Source organism: Ruditapes philippinarum, unplaced genomic scaffold (assembly GCF_026571515.1).
Source record: "Ruditapes philippinarum isolate M1 unplaced genomic scaffold, ASM2657151v2 ctg2575_1_1_1_1, whole genome shotgun sequence".
NCBI lineage: Eukaryota > Metazoa > Mollusca > Bivalvia > Venerida > Veneridae > Ruditapes > Ruditapes philippinarum.
Genome location: NW_026859698.1, coordinates 302,616 through 323,705, shown reverse-complemented (window position 1 = coordinate 323,705; position 21,090 = coordinate 302,616). Strand labels below are relative to the sequence as shown.

Genomic DNA, 21,090 nt, shown 5'->3' with positions numbered 1-21,090 from the left:
CACAGTATAACATTGATACATACATTAAATAAAATTTTCTTGAAACATTCTATATTTCTTAATGTGTTCGGTACACACACTTGTAATCGTCAATATGTATTGTCACGTTACGGCAATCGGCAACAATTGAGGTTCATCAGCAATTATTTTCGTAGTTATTTGAACACCAAAACAATGTCCGCGCGTTGACTCCGTTTAAATATCCTCGAATTTTTCCTTTTAATAAAAGTCTGGAAAAAGGTGATCCATCCGAAACAATGACACAATAATACTATATAAAAATGCAGACTCGGTTTGAATGAGTTTTTTTTATTTTTCACGACAGATAATGTTAAGCGGTATTCCATTTTCAACAGTAAACATTCAAATGTACTTAAATAATTCTCTGTATAAGTTTTGAACATATTGAAGTTAAAAACGTTCCTCTGTCTTTTTATCTTGTACTACAAAACGCTAAGCATTTTTCCTGTACATCCCAAACTATGATAAATATAATGACAATTCTGTACATCAAAAGAAAATAGATATGAAAAATAAAAACAAAAACCTATATTTACATGGGGAGTTTCAATCAAGAATTAACAATACACGCATGCATGTGTGTATGATATGTTTATATTGCAACAATTACATTAAAATTTAGCATTAAATACATAATGTGCAATAAGTTTAAAATTATGTTCTATATACACAAAGCACATGTGTTTGAAAGTGGTGTATAAAGTTAGAAATAACATGCCAAACAAGCATATTTATACTGTAAGTGATACATTATTAATACGCACATCTTGGCTCTCAAACCTCATGAAATATAGCAAATGAATTTCCAATGAATTTAAACTATGAACTAAAAGTAACAAAGTTTTGTCAAAATGTACAAAAAAATTGTCGCGTGATATTGAAATAGTATTACTCATTGTTGAACTCGATACTGATTCTATTGGACCTGTACACATGTACACAGCTGTCAAACATAATACTGGACGAGGTGCTAATTAGAATTCAGTATTGTAATCAATAATGAAGAATAACGTCATATCATACATAAAAATTGTTTTGTTTTATATTTTTCACTTTGCAAGTGCATTTTCAATAACCATTTTATTAAAAAATAATTTTAACCTTGAAACACTCATAATGGACATTAAAACTATTTTGCTGATATTTGCTTGCAAAAAAATTGATACAATTAAACATGTTTAAGGGAAAATACATTTTACAAATTACTCTGGTCATTTGCTTGAATTGAAGAGTTACTTTATACTCGTATCAATGAAAGGCAGAATGCTCCCAAAGGACTAACCAGCATCGCACGTGATGAACCGCTGAAATAGAAATTATTAAGTTGTAAATAACTGAATACATATTTTAATTATAAAGCAAGAAAACATTTCCTTAAATGATAACGGTCAGCTCATACTAGTTAAATCAATCTGGACGGGGAATCCCTCCGCAAGTAAATAAATAAGTAAACAAATAAATTAATTAATTAAGATATAAATTGATAAATAATAAATTGACATGACAATAGTGGACTAGGTTTGATTAACTCATAAGAGATAATGGAAAAATGCAACATCTTGCAAGCCCCCTTCTAAGCGGTATTTGCGGTGGTATGATTTAAAACTGAGTAATATGAATATCTGTATCAATCATTGTAAGATACCGACTTTTGTGTCAGCATGTCTGACAAAGTGTTTTTTTTAGATGAAAAATACTTGTTCAATGTGTATGATGTAAATCAATTAAATAGTTACGACTGATGTAAAATTTGATATATTCACCTGTTTATCTTGCAAACAACTCTAACCAGCGTCAAAGCAATTTCGCACTTTGTCCCAGTCCACATTAATACCGGTGTTATTTTCGATTTGGTTTTCTCTTTCATGCATGTAGTCGGAATCATCCGGATATTTTTCTTTCCATACATTGAACATCGCAATTATTAGAATTTTTAACTCTTTTACTTGATCACATTCGTCACTGATTGACTTTAAATCTTCAAATGACAGACCTATAGCGATTCCAAACATTTTCCAATTAATTCCAAACTCTCGTGCCACTCTCGAAACCAATTTGTCGTTTTTCGACGCTTTTCGTATAATACTGGTTTCAAAATCCGTGATGCCTTCTCCTTGGAACCATTCTGCAATAGCCTCCTGTACATATATCGGATGACTTCTATTATCTGGACAACATACCTTCGGTTCATTTCTGATTTCATCTAAAAAGTGAACATTGTGACTTCCACGGCCTTCATGCTTAGAGTCATTACATTTGAAATAATGTCGGTAAGGTTTTACATCTCCTTGTTGACGTAAATGATTTTTACGTTTCTCAAATGTGAGAACCATCTCTACATATCGACGAAAACGATCAGACGTTGTACTTTGTGGGTGTTCAGGGGGACAAAGGTTTATAACCATCAGTTCTATGTTTTCACCCGACTTTTGTATTAACCCGGCGTGTTGTAGATCAAGACGATACAGTCCTTCACGTTGTGAAACAAGGACTTGATCGTTGTATTCAATAGGGGGCCATTTGCCAAGCAAAGCCGCCGTACATTTTTCAAAGACTGTGGTAGATATTAATCCTTCTAGTTCAAGCCCAAGAATGACTCTTGTGTATTTTTTATGTTGTAAAAAGTCATTTGTTTCATGTCGTGAAAGCTCAGGCTTAAGTAGACTTGGTATCATGTATTTTCCTAGAAGTTGGATACTGCCAGTTTGTTCATCCATTTGCCTTAATTCAGCAAGTATCCGATGTTTCTCTAGAAACATAAGCAAAATCTTTTTGAAATTGATAAACTGATCTTCTTTCCAAACAGCATCTAAAAACTCTGGTTCTAGAATAGCCTCTCGATTCAACTTCTTCGCATTTATCTGAACAGTGTGGTTCCACCTACAAAACCATTTGGCAGAAATAATGCACCTAAATGCATTTATCATAAATTGCGGGTTCAGGACAATATACTTGTCAAGGCCATCTTCATCAAAGAAGATAATTGTGCCTTTCGCATGATGGTAGTTGAGGAATTTCCTGATTTCATTTGTATCTGCGATTGGATGAGTATTGAGTATATCTAAAGCCACAACCTCATCAAACTCTAAAATTTGCTTTTCCTTTTCATCTCGAATATTCAGCAATGCAATCTCTAGAGGAATCCATTTTGCTGGTATTTTGATGCACTTGGCATTTTGTACGCCTAAGTTATATATTGTCTCCTTTAAATTGTCTATTCCATCATCAGCTTTATCAAGACTTGCAACTGCAAATGGTTTCTCATATATATGGTGTCTGATTTTTGTATTTTCAAACAGCTGATAAACCTCATGGAATTTGGAGTCAACGTTTCCCTTTACCTTGTCGCTGTGTGTTCCTACTAATATTATTGTCGGTTTCATGTTTTCTTTCGAGTCATCATCACCAACAAACGCATGTATCGAGTTTACCCAGAACAATAAACTGTTTCTCATCTTCTCCTGTCTATCTGGAAAGTCGCAGTCAATAATGATTGTATCAAGATCCTTTGTAAGATCAAACACCAGCAGATATATTGCGTCCCTCGAATGAAATATTTGATGCGTAGCATAATAGATGAATTGACCACCAAAATCCCAAATATTTGCTAATAGTACATCTTGATCATTGATTTCTTTTTCATCTCTCAAATGATTAGAAAACAATGTCTGTAACTGTATTTCCGGGTCGTTTGCTTGCTTATTTTGCTGCTCACTAAACTGTTTGTTACACTCAACATTCATTTGTGTGCTTGATTCTGGCTCACTCGAAACATCGCCTTTAAATGTCCTAATCTCACCACCTTCTGACGTGTCAATGATTGCATCAATGACATTTTCTTCTTCAAACTCTAAAGGGACGGTATGCTCCCTGTTTGTAACATCTACCAATCGCCGAGAACATTCGTCATACAAGTTTGTTGTGTTACTTGTTTTCCAAAATTTTCCATGCATTTTGCACTTCCGCGGGTAAATTTCTATACCATCTGTACAGGCAATGCTATCTAAAGGTTCACCTAAAAGTCTCCTTGTTAAGGTCGTTTTCCCTTGCGCAAAGAAACCAATTATATTTATTCTCATTTGGGAGTCATACTCGAATCCATCCTTCAGCGTATGGTTGTAAAGTTCTTTGTCATAAGGATCAATTTTGTCTGCTATCTGTAAAATTCAGATTAATGAGTATCTGTATCAAGAAGAACAGTAAACAATAAATTCCAACTTTTGTAAAACATGCATTTCCCACACTGATACATGTTCAAATTCACACATTCGCGCATATGATATTACTTTTTCTCAAATAGAAAGATGTGATGTTTGTACACAACAATAGAAATTCATGATTCATACTATATTTTCTATTGTACATTGGTGAAATGAAATAGACTGATTGATTGCTAGTGATTACCTTTAAGAATTAATTGCCAAAAAATGTGTCCTTGTTAGGTGCATGGTTCGTTACTAACAAAGCCGCAACTAGTAAATTATTTCAACTGCAAGGAATTAGATTTTGAATTCTTAAATGACCAGTCAATAGATTTTGTAAACTTTGTATTTGATTTTCTAATATATGTTCAACTTCTGTATAGTGTATACACATTAAATGCACAAAAGCGAACGGGGTGACAACTTATGTTTGTAGTGAATAAGGCGATTTACTATAATTATGATATGACAGTTTGTTATGTATGAAATTTACTAGTAAATCATTCATCCACATTTACGTAATATTTATTTTATTGATTCGAAAGAAAAAACCGACACCACAACAATAACAACAACAACAACAAAAAAACAAAAACAAAAAAAAAACGCGGATTCGAACATTTCTTAATGTTTACGTGTACAATGCATTTAAATTTTGCAACTTATGAAGTATTGAATTTGAATTGAAAATTTGTTGAAAAATTAAAGTAAATTAACAATATTTCATATGGGGACGTAGCTCTTACAATTCTTGATTTTTTATGATATCATTTCAAATTATAATATTTTACCTGTTCGAATTTATCAATCATAATGTCTGTCCAATTTTTTTCCCGAGGCTCTTTAAGATAAAACCGATCTGTCCAATTAAATACTCATCTCCATTTTTCATTTGACAACAAAGCATTCCAACACAGTGGAGTTGACCATTAGTATCTAATAGATAAACCGGAGATCCGTCATCTTCTTTTTGTGCAAAAGCATCACCATTTTCATTTTTAGCATGTATATAGCCGTAATAAGGGACAGCTTCCGTAATCATTCTCTCATCGTACGTATATAGAATTGTTTCTGGTTTCGTGATAACCTTTCCATCAGTAAAGAGCATTCTACCTTTCGTCCATCCAGTTTTATTCCCAACCTTAGTTAATTGCATTTGAAATATTTCGTTTTGCTTCGCATTTTCAACTTCAAAATTTGAATGTATGCATGCGTATTTCGGAGCAGAGGACCCTGAAAGTAAACATCCATATTAGAATAAGCAATTATCTGAAATAGTTTGTTTTTGTTTTGAGTATATGATAAGAAAGATAATACATTAAAACTAAATTTTGTTTCTGGACAAACTACATATTATTCAAACTATTTTGTTTCATGAAAAAGTGCATGTATCACTAACTCATTATTTTCTGGGCTTAAGTCACATTTAGTTCTTTTTCCTCAGACATAATATTAATTGAGAATAACCTGCTTGAAACATCTCTTCATTGACTGCTGCAAAACTGTATCTATTTGGTATATGATCTCGGGATAATTTGACAAGAGCAGCGTCAATGTATTCGTTGTATTCTGATGCTATCACTGTTCCACATACACGCTCAATTCCTGCATTAGTGTTGATACTTAAACGATGGGCAACCTTTGAACCAATAAACATCTTATCAGGTTGCTCAAGACGACCAAAAATATGTCTCACAGTCAGGAAACACATCTCTCCTGTTTCCTTTATTTTGACGAAGGGCCCAACTGTCCCAATTGAACCTTTGTCGACTGGCCTTATACAATCGCCTATAGATATTTGTGTCTGCACATGTGTAGATTCACCGTCACCTATTTATAATGTACATGTAACGATTAATGCTTGAAAAAAATCGAAGACAATGTACACATTGATTGTAGATTAAAATTTTGTTTAAGTCTTAATACTGGTCAAAAGCATGAAAATTGTGTCCTTACACAGTGTACACAAGTAATACATATTCAAAGATATTTACGTCTGGAGCAAACGGAACCGGCTTTGCCTGTAGATAGTTTCCAGAGAGAATCGTAATTTGCTAATGTGCATGTGTTTACACCAACATGGACAGATACAGAAATAAGGGATGCCAGAGTAGATATTAAATTTTATATAGATAATTTTCAACACCTATTTATTGTTTGCCAAGTTGGTGAGTTTGGGAATTACCGAATTATACTTTTTGGTCCCCAGTATGCGTTCGAGTAGTCAATTAGAAAACTTGTGCGATTTAGCCGATATTTGCAAACATTTCATAACTGTTAACCAATCTAGATTAGGAAACAGGAATAAAAAAAGTAATACAAAAGAATACAAAAATCGTTAACCGGATAGGATACACCGCAATTTCGAAGGGTCAAAAAACAATGATTCGATTTAATGGGTATGGCTAGACCAGGACTAACACAACGACCAAGTAGCGGTCAAGAACAGAAAAAAACAGATGGAAATCTTTATGACCTCAGAGAGCAATGAGTTCTACCAATACTTGTCTTCACCGCCAATTTTATCACTTAACGGACGTAGAATACATGGCGATGAACTAGATAACTGGATTCAAAAATAACATTTATATCAAGAACTAACAGCCCACACCGAGGGACTTATCAACTTAGAAGAAGTTAGATCCGAAGGGGAGCCAAAATTCATTTACCCATTCCAAGTGTTCACCATGCTGGGAAATGATGGCTTCACCTTAAGTGTTACTAGAACATATCGAAGCTTAGCCAAAAACTGATATTGTTACCTTCAAATGTAACCTCAGCGGCAAATTCAATCTAAAGTTGAAGGGCATAACCATCCATTACGGGCTGAGTAGGAAGGGAAGAATGACCATCCATTAAGGGTTGATTAGGAAGAGAAGAATGAAATGCCAACCAAATGCGTAGTCGAAGTACAAACAAACTTTGACACACACGTTTTTATGACATCAGTATATGCAGGGAATACAAATCTAGCCGGAGACAGTGCCTAGTCGATGTCAAATCAATTGGCAAATAAACAGATAGAGCTTGCAAAAAAGTTAGAACATATGAGACACTCTATTACCCCTTTTCGAGAGATAAAAAGGCATTGGATATACTTATACTGGACAGAAAGGTTGTATCTCAAAAATGCATTCTCGAACCCGATGACGTTGCTAAGGTCTATAACGAAATATTCATGGAAAGAGTCGCAAACTGTCGACTTGAGTGCCTAGCCATCGGTTGAAAAGCCTGCCGACAACCAAAACTGATTGATGTACGTTACAATAAACACAAGTAAAATATTTCAAACATAAGTGTCAGTATTTTTTTGAGAATTCAGTAAAAAGTACCTCTGTTTTCACTGTCTGTATTTTCAAGGGAATGTAGTACGCTTTGAATTAGATCATTTTTCTCGTCATAATTCTCCACTCTGTGAAGATGCTCCGCTTTTGTCTAGTAGCGAAATAAATATGATATCTTGAAAGTTATCTAAACATCATTAAATCAAAAACAAAGGCGTTTATCGATAAGCATAGGTACTTCAAAAGAGGGTGAGGCATGAAGTTTGATATTGCAGGACCTTAGATCCTGTGCCATTACTTACAACTTACCTCATTTACTTGAATGTCAATTTTCATTGTTTCAAATATCACTGTTGTCATGTTTTTAGTTCTTAACCTCTGTCAGTGCATAACATTAATAATTTAGAATTTAACAAATGCAAAAATATAAAATATACTAACTGTCTCAGTTGGTTGTTTGTTTCCTCCTGTTTTGTATTCATCGCCCATGGAGTAATAACCACAAATGCTATCTGTGCTCATGTTCACTAATTAAAGATACCATATATTTAATTGATAAATTAATTGATGTTGAGTTTTTTCTTTGTATTTTTAGATAAATCAAGAGTCAATACCACAGTTACCGCGAAAAACAGTGATAAGTTAGCGAATTAATCATGAAGAATAACGGAGTAAAAAAAGTAATTTTTGATAGTTAACGTCTTCTATTTTTTTCACTTCAAAATATGCTACATTTACCAAGTGAAAGACAATCAAGAGATAGAACAGTAAATTATAAAACGTTCTTGTACGATTATATAGTTGATTAACATGCACAAACATAGCTAGGATTTCAAAAAACGAAATAATCTTTTTTTCTGATATAAAATCAAGTTTCCCGTTTTAACCCACCTGGCATCATTGAGGCATACTGTCCTGGAAGAACATGGTCATGATGTACCTTGTCTAAATTAACATCAACGATTGGTTGTGTTAAACACTCCCTGTCTTCCGTATGGTCACCTATCCTGATGTATTTTCCTCCTCCTAATAATGTTCACATTTAATTATTTAGCAACTTTGATAAAATGCCGGCCGTGAAAAGTGTATTCTGTTGAGAAGATATTAAGTTGGAAATACCAAATATCGGCAATAAATAAATTAATTTCAAGTAAACAAAGTACCAAATCGGAAATCGGCTACCAGAAAATAATTGTTCAAATACGGTAGTAATAATAAGGTAATCCAACTGGAAACGATAAAATTGTCAATAATGGATACACAAAGAAAGAGCTTGAAGCACTCAAAATTAGATCAAAAGCCAAACACATTGCTGAAAATGAAACCTCTTCGGAGTATTTCTTCGACTTAGAAAAAGAGAGGGGCAAGCAAAAATTATGGACGCAAATAAAATCCGAATCTGGAAAACTTAAAAGCGACATAAATTCAATTTTAAAAGAACAGTGTGCATTCTACAAGAAACTTTTTTCTTCTGAAGGAACTGATCTCTGTTCGGCAGAAAAATTGGTTTCAAATATTACTACTAGTATAAATAATGATGAGAAATTTGCCCTTGATTCAGATTTTCGGGAGGAAGAAGTTGAAAAGGTTATTATGGGTTTTAAACTAACAAAATCCCCCGGTGAGGACGGCCTCACTGCAGAATTTTATCAAAAATTTTGGTACTTAATAAAAAACGACTTTCTTGAAGTAATTTTAGAAATTATTGGTTCCTATAATTTATCAAATTCACAACACAGGGGTGTTTTATCATTGCTTTATAAAAACGGGGATAGGTCTGATCTTAAGAATTGGCGTCCACTTACACTTCTAAATGTCGATTACAAAATTATTTCGAAATGCTTAGCAGAAAGACTGAAACCATTATTATCGAAGTTGCTTCATTCAGATCAAAAAGGTTTTATTAAGGGTAGACAAATTTCAGAGGCAAACAGACTCATACAAGACATAATAGATTACACTGATCTAGAAAAGAAAGATGGTGTTATAATTTTTTTAGATCAAACTAAGGCTTTTGATAGGGTAGAATGGGATTGGCTAGATATCTGCTTAAAAAGGTATGGTATAGGAGACAAATTCAGAAAATGGGTTCAAATGTGTTTAGTCGGCTCGGAAACAGCTATACAAACAAACGGGTTTATTTCTGAATATTTTCAAATTTCCCGCTCTATTAAACAAGGTTGTCCAATAGCGCCGTTTCTCTATATCTTACAAGCAGAACCAATGGCTTGTGCAATCAGAAATAATATTAATATACACGGCATTAAATTGCCTTCGTTAAATGGCTATGAGCTTGAATTAAAAGTATGTCAATTTGTTGACGATACACAATTTTTTTGTGAGAATGAGTCTTCAGTTCCAGAAATATTTAATACTTTAAAAGAATATGAAGTTTCCTCTGGGGCCAAAATGAATAAGGATAAAACAACAGGCATCTTTATTGGAAAATCAAAAGACAGGACTCCGAAATTTAAAGATATAAAATGGACGAGAAATTATGTTAAAACTTTAGGAATTTGTCACGGCTATAATATAGATACGAACGAAATTTGGATGAAAAAGATAAACAAAATTAAAAATTGTCTTCAAGTATGGAAAGCTCGGGGCCTGACTTTTAAAGGGAAAATTCTTGTTCTGAAAACATATGTAGTTTCTATTATTAAATTTTGAAATTAAAACGCGCGGTATACCGACAAAATACATAGAAGAAAATAGAAAAAACTATGAGCGATTTTCTTTGGGACAATAAGCGACCGTTAGTTTCAAAAAGCACAATTCTCCTTGACCTGAAAGACGGAGGCCTTAACTATTGTAATATTTCAAATATTCAAGCCAGTCTGGATGTTAAAACAATATACAAATTATACACTCTGACATACAGAACTGGAACGCAATAGGAAAATATTTTTTACAAAAACATGATACTAATGGAGAAGATATAATTGATTATTTTCTATGTAAATGTTCCTCATTAGAAAATTTACCTTTCAAATTGAACATAAGTACGTTTTACAAATCCGCTCTCGAAAATTGGTGTCGGTTTAAAGCGAAGTTTAAGCCAAAGTCTCTGTCCGATGTAAAAGATATATTTCTTTTTTGTAACTCTGAAATTCGTTTTCGCAAGAAAACACTTTACTTCAATTCATATGTTAAAAGTAATATATTGATTTAAAAAGATATTTGGGACTTTGAAAATAATAATTGTTTTTGGCATAGACACTCTTTTAAGGAAATTAAAATGTACGCAAAATTGGATTGCCGGATGACATATTCTCAAATCAAGCATTCCTTAATTGTATATTACTGCTTTAAAAGACTATGATTATGAAACAGTGTCGAATTACACTCACTTAGACGATATTGTCTTAACGAGCAAGACGCAAACAAAAATATTGCCTGAAAATATTAAAATAAAACAAATTTCTCATATATGGAATCAAAAAGACTGGTAAATTTGAAAAGTGAAAGAAAAATGGGAAACCTTACTTAATATGGAGTTTACCATGGAGTAAAATATGGTGCCACGTTTATGATTCTTTTTCTTCATGCAAAGCTGTACAATTTCAGTGGAAATTTTTACACAATGTTATTTATACAGAACACAAGCTGTCTCTTATGAATTTATCTGACGGTAAATGTTGTATATGTAAATCTCACAGAGAAACTTTGTTTCATCTCTTTTGGGAATGTGATTTTTCTAAGAATGTTTGGACATATGTAATTCAAAAACTTCAGTCCGCTAAAATTTTGGAAAATGATTTTTCAATTTCCCAATCTGCTGCACTTTTTGGATCTTTTGAACACGCAATTAATGATAAATTGATCAATACCGTTATATTCGAAACCAAATGGGCAATTTGGAAATATCGTAACAATTGTAAGCATAATTATTCATATCAACCAATACCTATCTTTTTAAGAAATTTGTTCAATGATATAAAATACCAATTTGAATACAAATGTAGAAATAAAGACGATTCAGTGACAGAATTTTTAAAATATTTGTAATTTGTATGAATATTACCTTTAATGTATGGGTCGCAACTCAATTGAAATTATAGATTTAATTCATAAAGAGTTAACTCGCTTTTCAACCTTGTCATTTTTCGTTTTTCGGACAAGTAAATGATACCTTTGCGAATTGTATATTTTTTACATTATCTATACTGCTTCTTATTTTGTAAGAAATCAAATATATATACTTGTATTATTGTAAGGCTGATAGGAGGATGCTCCTCGATCCCTATTATGCCAATGACGGGGAAAATAAATGGGGTTACCCCTTAACTGGGCGCCCGAAACTGAAAAAAAAAAAAAAAAAAAAAAAAAATGGATACACAAGATTCACCTGTTTCCTTATAATAGTGAACAAATCCCGGATGAGTTTGTAGCATAATGTTTTGTCCCAGATTTTCAGAAAAAGATCTAGCCATCATCTTTGTACTGCCTTCCATTTCTTTACTTTGAAATAGTGACCATACTTCCATTAAACCAGCGGCTGATTTGCACGTAATCGGAAGTCGGATACCATTTTGATTTCCAGGATTTCCTTTATCTTAATTATACAATAACAGTGTTGTCAAAATTTCATTTCTTCTTTCACTTTTAAAATGAGTGGCATTTTTAAGTAATAAAGAATTGTTATCACTAAAAAGATTTGCCAACAAGTCTTTAGTTTTATTACGGATACTGTGTAGCATACTGTGTAGCTAACATGTAATATGAAATGGTATGAGAAAGGAAAATGATTCAATATTTGATGAACTGTATGTTTGCACAAATCAAAAACAGCAATTTGTATTTCTGTAACTTCAAATTGAGAAACATTTATAGATACAGTTTATGTTTACTTAATAAAGATAAACTGTCTTATTTATTTTTCTTTCAGGTTCACAACAGACTGTGTAATAAAATTGGTTGGAAAATAATGGATCCAACAAAACTGCAAGAGATCGCAGATGAAAGAACTCGATATCTGAGCACACCATGATTAAAGATATTGACATATGCATTAAGAAATGATGCATACATGTGATGATTTCAATAAATAAATGTTTTTGAATAAAATTCATGTTACAAGGTTTGTTTTGTTCAAACTGTTACATTTCTACAGCGATTCCAGTTGTTAATGATAATCACCTATTACAGATTCACACATATTTATCATACATATTGCATGGGTCTAAAAATTAAGACCGACTCGATAATAAGACCACTTTTACAAGGGCCCAAAGTGGTCTTAATAGCGAGACCTTACTGTACACGAACATTCCCTTTCTTTATCTCCGTTTTTTTGCACACTATTTCAGTGGATAAGATTGTTAAACATTATTGATAATTACATTGATAATAGAAGATAATACAAACTGTCATAGTGACCTTGCTAAACATTTACAAATTATGTTTCTATAATACTAGTTTATATTGTGATAAACGAACATTAACTGATATTTAAATCTTGAAAACTTTGTATGTAGTTTAACAGATTCCCCAATTCCCCAAAATGCACAATATCAAAATAACATGTTTTGTTCTTCCATAGACCGTCTAAAAGGCTATATTTAAACTTTTGATTAAGAAAACGCCATATTTTATTAAGTAGCTTAAAAACTACTCCCAAATGATTACTTCCTATGGTACATGCTTGTAAAGAATAATTTTACGTACACGAAAAATACTGTGATGTAACCATTGGTACTTACCTTGTATGTTTGATGAAATTCTAAGTAGAGATTCAAGAGCAAAGTTCGATTTCAAAGTAAAAACTTCATCAAAAATTGCCCCCAATTCACATCCAATTATATTCATGCATTGTTCAAAAGTGCCTTTTTCCAAATAACTAAAAAGTTCCAAAATAGCAGCTGGTGTATCAGATTGTATTCTTAGTATAATGCATTTATGTGCAACAGAAATATCTGTAATATCCGGCGTGCTTCTTATTGTACTAAGGATTTTGTCAACCTCTGTCCTGACAGATATGAAATAAGTTGAATCATCAACTCGTTCCAAAGCCTCTTTCCAGACTGTATATAATATTTTCTCTGCCATATTTGTTTTCTCTTTGTTTTCCCCAAGTGTTATAATTTTGATTTCCAAAGCTGATAATGAAAATGGGTTAATGGAATAACTTTGATATAAAAAATAAAGGTAAAATATATAGATAAACACAATAATTTGTCTTCCTCATTTGCCTTTCAGGGACAATGTATTTTTTATTGTGTCTTAGTTTATAATCATATATTCTTGGTACACCGTAAACTAAAATGTCAATACAGACGGTCGCCTCTTAAAGCTTGACGTTAGAACATTTTATTTATTTATGTGGTGCAATACGTTTGTATTTCATTATATTCTACAGTATCCGGAGAATAACGACATGTCATATGCAAGATATATTATCTACTTACTTTGTGGCCTCTGGAATGGTATATCACTATCTTTCATTTCCGTTAATAGGTCTCTTAACTGCTTAATTTCACCTGAAACACATCAGCAGAAGCTATATTAAATACATTGTTATAGTTTGTCAAAAACTTTTATTGAAAATTGCTATATTGTTGATTAGTTGTTCTATTTTGAAAACAAAAAGTACTATTTTTCTTTTTTAGGTTTTATAGTTACAGGTTTTGGTCTACAAGAGATTTTTTGACTTTGTTTGTATACCTTGGTACACATCAGTGAGGCTCTTCAAATTTGTACAATATCGTTGGAAATCTTTCAAATCAGCCTCAACATCTTTTGAGCATTTTTCAATGAGATCATCACATTGCGTTTTTATTTTTGTATCTAACATCATCGACAAACATCTTATACAACTGACAAGATTTGTCCACAGTGAGGTAAAGCTTTCATTGTCCAATGAAGCGATAATCGCATTCGCATGTTCTTCCACAGCACATCGTATCTTCTTAATTTCTATTCGTTCATTCTCACTTAACTCATCACAAAAGCGCTCAAGTAACAGTGTAGCAAGTTTAGTGACATCACACTCTGGCGTGGTACTGTCTGTAAAACTTCTTTCGTAACCACGTTGACTTTGGAGAGAATCGGTGTATGTGAGCACACTAGTGTTTCTCTTTTTGCATTCTCTTTCTAATACACCATACAGAACTTTGTTACCACCCTCTATAAGTAGTTTCATATACCGCTCGTATCGCCTTGGTCTTTCGGTAAAGTATAACTCAAACTCTGAAAGATTTTTTGAGCATAAATGATATGTTTTTATACGATGCAAAGGTGTTCTTGGTATATATAATTTCTAATTGCACGTTGCAAGATTTAAAACTATATTATCAATGTTTTAATGCTCTTATTAAATTGACATCTGTCATGAGCATAAGAGATAGAAAACAACTTAAACCCTCAATGTATATATATACTAAGCGACGACGTCACATTTGCCCTGATGATCATAAGAGAAACCGGTTGGCAAATAATAAAAAAAGTTAACTCATGGACTGTGTTTTTTGTTTTATATATGTACATGGAAAATTGATATTGTTAAGCAATTTGAATTTTTCAGTTAAATTTAAGTTGGACCTCACCCTGTGGACGAATTACTATACATGCCTGTTTTAGTTTCATGTCTGAAAAAAAAATGTACCGCTTGACCTAAACTCAAATTGGCTTATATATCATTACAAGTCAATTACTTTTTTTTCATTCCAATATTTACACTATGAAAAAGAATAAATCTTACCATTCACTGTTTTGAGAGACATTTCTACCTGTAAGAATAAATTGTATTTCAGAAAATAAAATAGGTAAACTATTTTTTGTGTTCTTAAAACAAAATGCATTTAAAGTTGACAGTATATAGCATTATTGATTATCGTCGTTTGTAACCATGCAATGAAGATATACTAATTAGTATGTAAAATGCTGTTGAAAAGACTTTCCAAAGAAATGTTTCTTCAAATTATAAATAGGCATGCCAATTTTACAACTGATCACAAACTTTGACTGGGTGTAAACAAGAGGCTGCTGGTTTGATGCTCGCGCGAGGCAGCGAAATTTCTCATTGACAATTAATCTCAGCCATGGAGTTGTAACGTTATCTGTCAGTAAACGCTGAAATCATGTGGGAGTAGGAGTAGGTAGATATTCAGGGAAGTCAGTTAAGAGGACTTCCGCCGAGATATGACCAAAATATGTTGAAACCAAATTTAAAACCAAAATGAACAAACTTTGGGTGCAAAGGCATATTACCCTTTCATTGAATGTTGTTGCCCATTCCTTTATCAGACTTTCATATTGCTTTGTCCTTGACAAACCTACACGAACTTGATAAGAATCAATTTTATTGGTTATTTCTGTCTTTATCTCTTCCGCTTCCCTGTGAGGCTCGAGTGTTTGGGTAATTCGGATGAAAATTATCAACAACTCATCCTTGATTCTATCGAATTTAAAACAAGGAATTGGGGGTCTTGCCATATGTGCAATAAATTCATTTCTTATCATACGGAGACGTAACAAATCTGCAGATATGGAATGATCTGTTTGATGAGGAGGGTTTTGCCAGCCTTCTTTCGGTGCAGGAAGTATTTTTTCTGGTAACAAGTTCTGTAATAAAGTTATTAAAAGAGATATGTCAAAGTTTTCTGTTTTCGGACATTTCCCGCTTGAAAGCCTGTATTCTTTTGCACTTAATAGTTTCTTTCTTTTTAACTCTTCAAGTGTCTTTTGCGACTCAGGTGATGTCAAGAAAGTAACAAGAGATCTGTTGTCATTCTTTAGTAAGGTCATAAATAAATTTAAAACCACTTTTGTTCCAAAACCAACGAACATATACACTAATTGTAGATACAGAATTTCATCCTGTCTTTCCGATAGTTGAGTTTCTGAAATATAAGACAATATCAATAAAAAAATTACTGTGGACCCGACAGTTCTGGGCTATTGACAATTCCGGGTCACATTGAAATAAAAACTGGTTATTGTTCGCGAATGATTCAATCATTTCAATAATTTTACATTCAAATTATATTTACTTATCACTCGACTAGTTTCACTTTGATTTCGATGTTGGCCGAACAATTTATACAGTTTTGTTTCTCTCAACTACCCTCAACTATCGTTTCAAAGGAACACGCTTTGTTAATTTTGTCATTGAGTGTACTTAACAAAAGAACGGAAAAAATATCACATGAGAGCCCATCAAAACACTCAGTCAAATTATTTTAAATGTTCATTGGGATAATATTGATGGGCCAATGGTCGGCATATAGTCATTTTCTCATACAATACTGTTACAGAGAACAGAACAAAGATTACATATCTATGCTGATTTCAAACAAACCTTTGTTCACAACACGGCGCGATCAAACTATAAAAAGGCCTCGCGATTTCGATAATTGTAGTCTAGTAAAATTTCCGATATGCTTCCTGTCACGCCAAAATGTATATAGTAAACGATGGTTTCTTTGCTAGGTTAATCGCGTTGCGTAGCGTAGAGTTAAAGACTTAAAAACTTTGACCGCACAGTTCTGATACAAGCATCAGGGAAACATTAATATCCATTGGCGCTAAGTCAATGCTGATACGTCCGTATGTACGACGTCATGCTAACTCAAGTGTAATAAAAGACGCAGAGTTGGCAATAGCATCATTCTATTGAAATATTTTTTCCTCCTGTGAATTTTAGGGGCGCGTTTATTTTTAAGTTAATCTTAAAATAAGTTCATAAATTTGAGATCTTGTAACTATTACATGCATCAAATTATTGTATGCATTGCTTTCCAGAGAAAAAACATATTATGCTAATGTGCTTAACACTTTATCTATTTAAATCAATTGACGCTACCCTAAGCTAAATTGATAGTTTATTTGGTTTGTTCTCGTCATCACTTCCTTGATTTGGTCTATTGCTTAATTATAGATTTGTAAAGTGTTTCATGTATGAACAATATTAATTGTACTTGAAGAAGAAAAGGCTATATAATATTTAGTTGGCTGTCGGATAAGAGATCTTTCATTGGTCTGACTGACGCTGCAAAAATCTTTCCTCTTTTCTTTTCTTTTTTAGTACTATTAACTTCAGTTTTGGAAAGATAACCTCACCTTCTTACACGACCAACATTACCTGTATTAATCGAGGTTTTATCTGAAATTTTCAAACCATGATAAGATAATCTTTAGGTTAAAATCAGCAAATGTTCAATACTTAATCCAATTGAAAGCCTTGATGTCATCGGAATAAACGAGAAACTCTCTTAAATTCAGGTGAATAAATGCATCTTTCAAATGCTGCATGATGTTCAATTTGCAAATTTTATAGTATGAAAAACACTTGACTCAGATAGCATATGGACAGAGTCCTCAACGGTTGAGATTCAATAGCAATTGTTCTTTAAACGTCAACGCAGAAACGGGTCGTTTCGTATTTCGAACAAGAGCTGTCAATGATCACATGCTTCACCTCATGATAACCAATTGCATATTGTATCTACTGTGTAGCAGGAGAAAACGGGATTTAAATCCAAGGGCCATAATTCCGCCAAAAATCATTCAACGGAAAACCCGCGTAATATGCTCAAGTACTTGAGTAACTAATCAAACCAGTAACGTTTCATGATTGAAATTACGTTAGTTGTATAAGAGGAGTAGTTTGGAGAAATTTTAAAAATAAAAATCATTAAAGAGCCATAACTCTCATAAATATCCTAAAACCAAAAACATGCAGATTATATGCAAACTAGACTTACACTAAACTTAGACCAGTCCTGTAAAGTTTGGATGAAATTGCTCGAGCAGTTTCTGAGGAGTAGTGCAGACAATTTTCTGTGCAGCTGGCAACACAAAAAAACAATCATTTTTATTCAAGGGCCATTACTCGGCCAAAGATCACCCAAGCAAAATCCCTGTGTAATTTGCTCTTCCAATCAATTCTGTAAAGTTACATAGCAATTACATAAATGGTATAAGAAATGTAGACCGGTTAAATACTTTATTAACACCTTTTCATATTCAAGAGCCAATTCTCAAGTAAAATTTTCTTCACCCGGAAACTAGACTAAAGTACTTATCACTCCAGTAAAGTTTTGATAAAATTGCATTATAAGTCTTGGGAGAAGTCCGGATAAGCTTCTTTGTACCTGCCAACACAAAAAACACCTTTTTTATTCAAGGGGTCATTACTCGGCCAAAAATCATTCAACCGAAAATTTCGTGTAACATGCGCAATTACTTGAGCTACAGATCAATCCTTTAAAAAGTTCATCAAATCTGCTTTAGTGGTATAAGAGAAATCTGACAAAATAAAATTCTTTAAAGGGTCATAACTCTGACAAAATCATTGGAGCAGAATGCTGATAATATGCACAACTAGACTAGGTACTGATTATACCTGTAAAGTCTGGATGACATTGTACTAGCAGTTTCTTAGGAGCAGTCAGGCAAATTGTGTGTCGGACAGCCGGGGGGATAGACAGACAAATAGATGGACGACAGACAGACAGACGACTGAGAAGCGATCCCTATATGTCGCCAAAGCTACTGATCAATGTAAAGGTTCTTTTAAATTGCTTATGTGGAGAAGTCCACAGAAGCTTTAAAAATAAAAATCATTAAAGGGCAATAACTCTTATAAAAATCATTGAACCGAAAGTTGCCTACAAAATGCACAACTAGACTTGATATTAATCATTTCAGTAAAGTTTGTGTGATGATCTTTTATAGGTTTCCTTTAGTTTCTACTGTGGAAGAGCAATAATTATGTATTTTGTAAATCCTGGTTTTAAATCATCACATTGGACTATGATCCTTTCCACGCTATCTTTTTATCAATGTCTTTAACAAAGCACAGCAATCCAATTGTCTTGTTTCTCTTTTATTTTTATCCTCTTTCACCTTTAACAACTTTAAACTTTACAATCATAAACTTTTAACACACTTTTAAGAATACCCTTTATTATACATTTCAGAATACTTTTAGCTTTTAGAATGAATGAACATTGACAAAATACTAGCAATATATACCAATCAAAGATTATTCTAGATGAAAGTTACTAGTACATTCTAAACTACTATAGAATACAGCAGAACACATCAATTATTTCTAGCAGTATCTAGATAATTTTACAGAGATCTCAAGAAACATTTTTTAGGAACGGACAGGTAGACGGACTGAAAGATACTCTGATGGTAAATCTTTACACATTCCTATGTGTTACCAAATATAAATACGCAAAATTCTTTTAATCACAAAGAAGAAAGGTGAAATATACAATTTTAAATATATCATTTATAGTTATAAAGAAGAAAATTAAAACAAAAGTGAAATATATTTCAAATTCAAAATGAAAATAGCAATGGAAACACATGACTTATGAATATAATCAGATATCATGAACGTGTTGATAATAAATGTATATTTATGAATTTGGAGTAAATTCATGAAGAAATAAAAAGTAAAAAAATAAGAAAAATTCAAAATTAAGGAGGAGATAATTTTGGAAATATGAACGCTAGATTCATAAACCTTGTCATATTATCATGATGTGGGAGTTTGAAAATTATCCTAGAAGGAATGAAGAAGTGTGAGTAAAAACTAATAATTACTAGAAAAACAATCTAAGTTCAAAGGGGGGGGACATAATTCTGGAAATAGTCAATCTAGCGTATTGAACCTTCTCACAAATGATTTGAGTGATAATCACAAACATATATACATATATAAAGTTTTAAGAAGATACATTGAAAAATAATGACGTTATAAAACAACAAGTTCAATGAGGTTATTAAGATAATTTTTGTGATAAAATTGTCAACCATTCATAAACTTATGAATAAATAATGAAATATCTCGTAAATGAATTTAACAAGCCTAATAAACGTGTGAACAAATTATTCAACTTATTCAGTTATATAGTTTGGTATGGCAGCTTCTTACCGTAAAGGCTATTTTCAGAGCCATTTACATTTGCACCAGAGCACTCATCGTCAATCTCATCATGTTCTTCAGTTTGATTTTTTCTTTTCTTTGTGGGCGTTTCTCTGTTTTGACCGGCGGCACAAACGTTTTCCGAACCGCGTTTTGTAGAAGACATTTTGATTCACTCAGTATCTGATAAGTAGTTAAATATTCCGGCAAAATAAAAGCATGTGATATTTTTCGGAAAGTTTGTTTCGGTTCATCACCTGAGATAATGATATTGTCCTTTGATTTGCTCTTTTCTTTGTATTCCATGTAATAAAACGAATAAAATCGTCCATTACGTCTGATAGTACACTTGTTATTGTGAATTAAAATTAGAAATAGCCATCACGTTACTTTTGATAAGACACTGTAATGCGAAATACTTTAAAGATGACTTTGTTAGTTGTGTGTTATCGCTGACGCACGTTGGTAACAATCTGTTTATCGGAAAATAGTTATGGAAATTATCTTCATGTTTACACGTCATGATATAGTCTTAAACAAGCATCTACCTGTATAAAATATGGTTATATCAGTATGTCAAGTTAAAAAACCTTATTTACGTAAGCACGAATCTTTTAAATATTTCTGTGAAGGTAGTTTTAAATGTAATGAACACGCAATAAAAATGTGTTATTAATATAGTATACCCTAAAGTTATTAGTAA

At 32.6% G+C, this 21,090-nt stretch overlaps 2 protein-coding genes across 2 annotated transcripts; both read right to left on the bottom strand.

Moving 5' to 3' along the window:
* Positions 1-1,805: 1,805 nt before the first annotated feature.
* LOC132757556 (uncharacterized) lies at positions 1,806-4,737 on the bottom strand. The gene is made up of 2 exons (XM_060748870.1): positions 4,717-4,737; positions 1,806-4,178 (listed from the first exon to the last, which is right to left on the bottom strand). The coding sequence occupies exons 1-2, from the start codon at positions 4,735-4,737 to the stop codon at positions 1,806-1,808; spliced, it is 2,394 nt and encodes a 797-aa protein (XP_060604853.1).
* Positions 4,044-20,800, bottom strand: LOC132757543 (uncharacterized). Its single transcript, XM_060748853.1, has 13 exons — positions 20,397-20,800; positions 15,716-16,347; positions 15,207-15,234; positions 14,171-14,695; positions 13,915-13,986; positions 13,210-13,605; positions 11,856-12,062; positions 8,399-8,533; positions 7,949-8,034; positions 7,556-7,658; positions 5,691-6,053; positions 5,015-5,456; positions 4,044-4,178 (listed from the first exon to the last, which is right to left on the bottom strand). The coding sequence occupies exons 1-12, from the start codon at positions 20,551-20,553 to the stop codon at positions 5,032-5,034; spliced, it is 3,129 nt and encodes a 1,042-aa protein (XP_060604836.1). The 5' UTR covers positions 20,554-20,800; the 3' UTR covers positions 4,044-4,178; positions 5,015-5,031.
* Between the last annotated feature and the right edge of the window lie 290 nt (positions 20,801-21,090).

What these genes read in the sequence shown, in the direction of transcription:
- LOC132757556 (XM_060748870.1), bottom strand. Translation starts at nt 4,737, where the DNA reads ATGTGGATGAATGATTTACTA. An exon ending in TGTGGATGAATGATTTACTA is followed by an intron (nt 4,179 to 4,716) that starts GTAAATTTCATA and finishes TGAATTTTACAG; the next exon opens with ATAGCAGACAAAATTGATCC.
- LOC132757543 (XM_060748853.1), bottom strand. Translation starts at nt 20,553, where the DNA reads ATGTCTTCTACAAAACGCGGTTCGGAAAACGTTTGTGCCGCCGGTCAA. An exon ending in ACCATTCCAGAGGCCACAAA is followed by an intron (nt 13,606 to 13,914) that starts GTAAGTAGATAA and finishes TTTCATTATCAG; the next exon opens with CTTTGGAAATCAAAATTATA. An exon ending in AATTTCATCAAACATACAAG is followed by an intron (nt 12,063 to 13,209) that starts GTAAGTACCAAT and finishes TGTATAATTAAG; the next exon opens with ATAAAGGAAATCCTGGAAAT.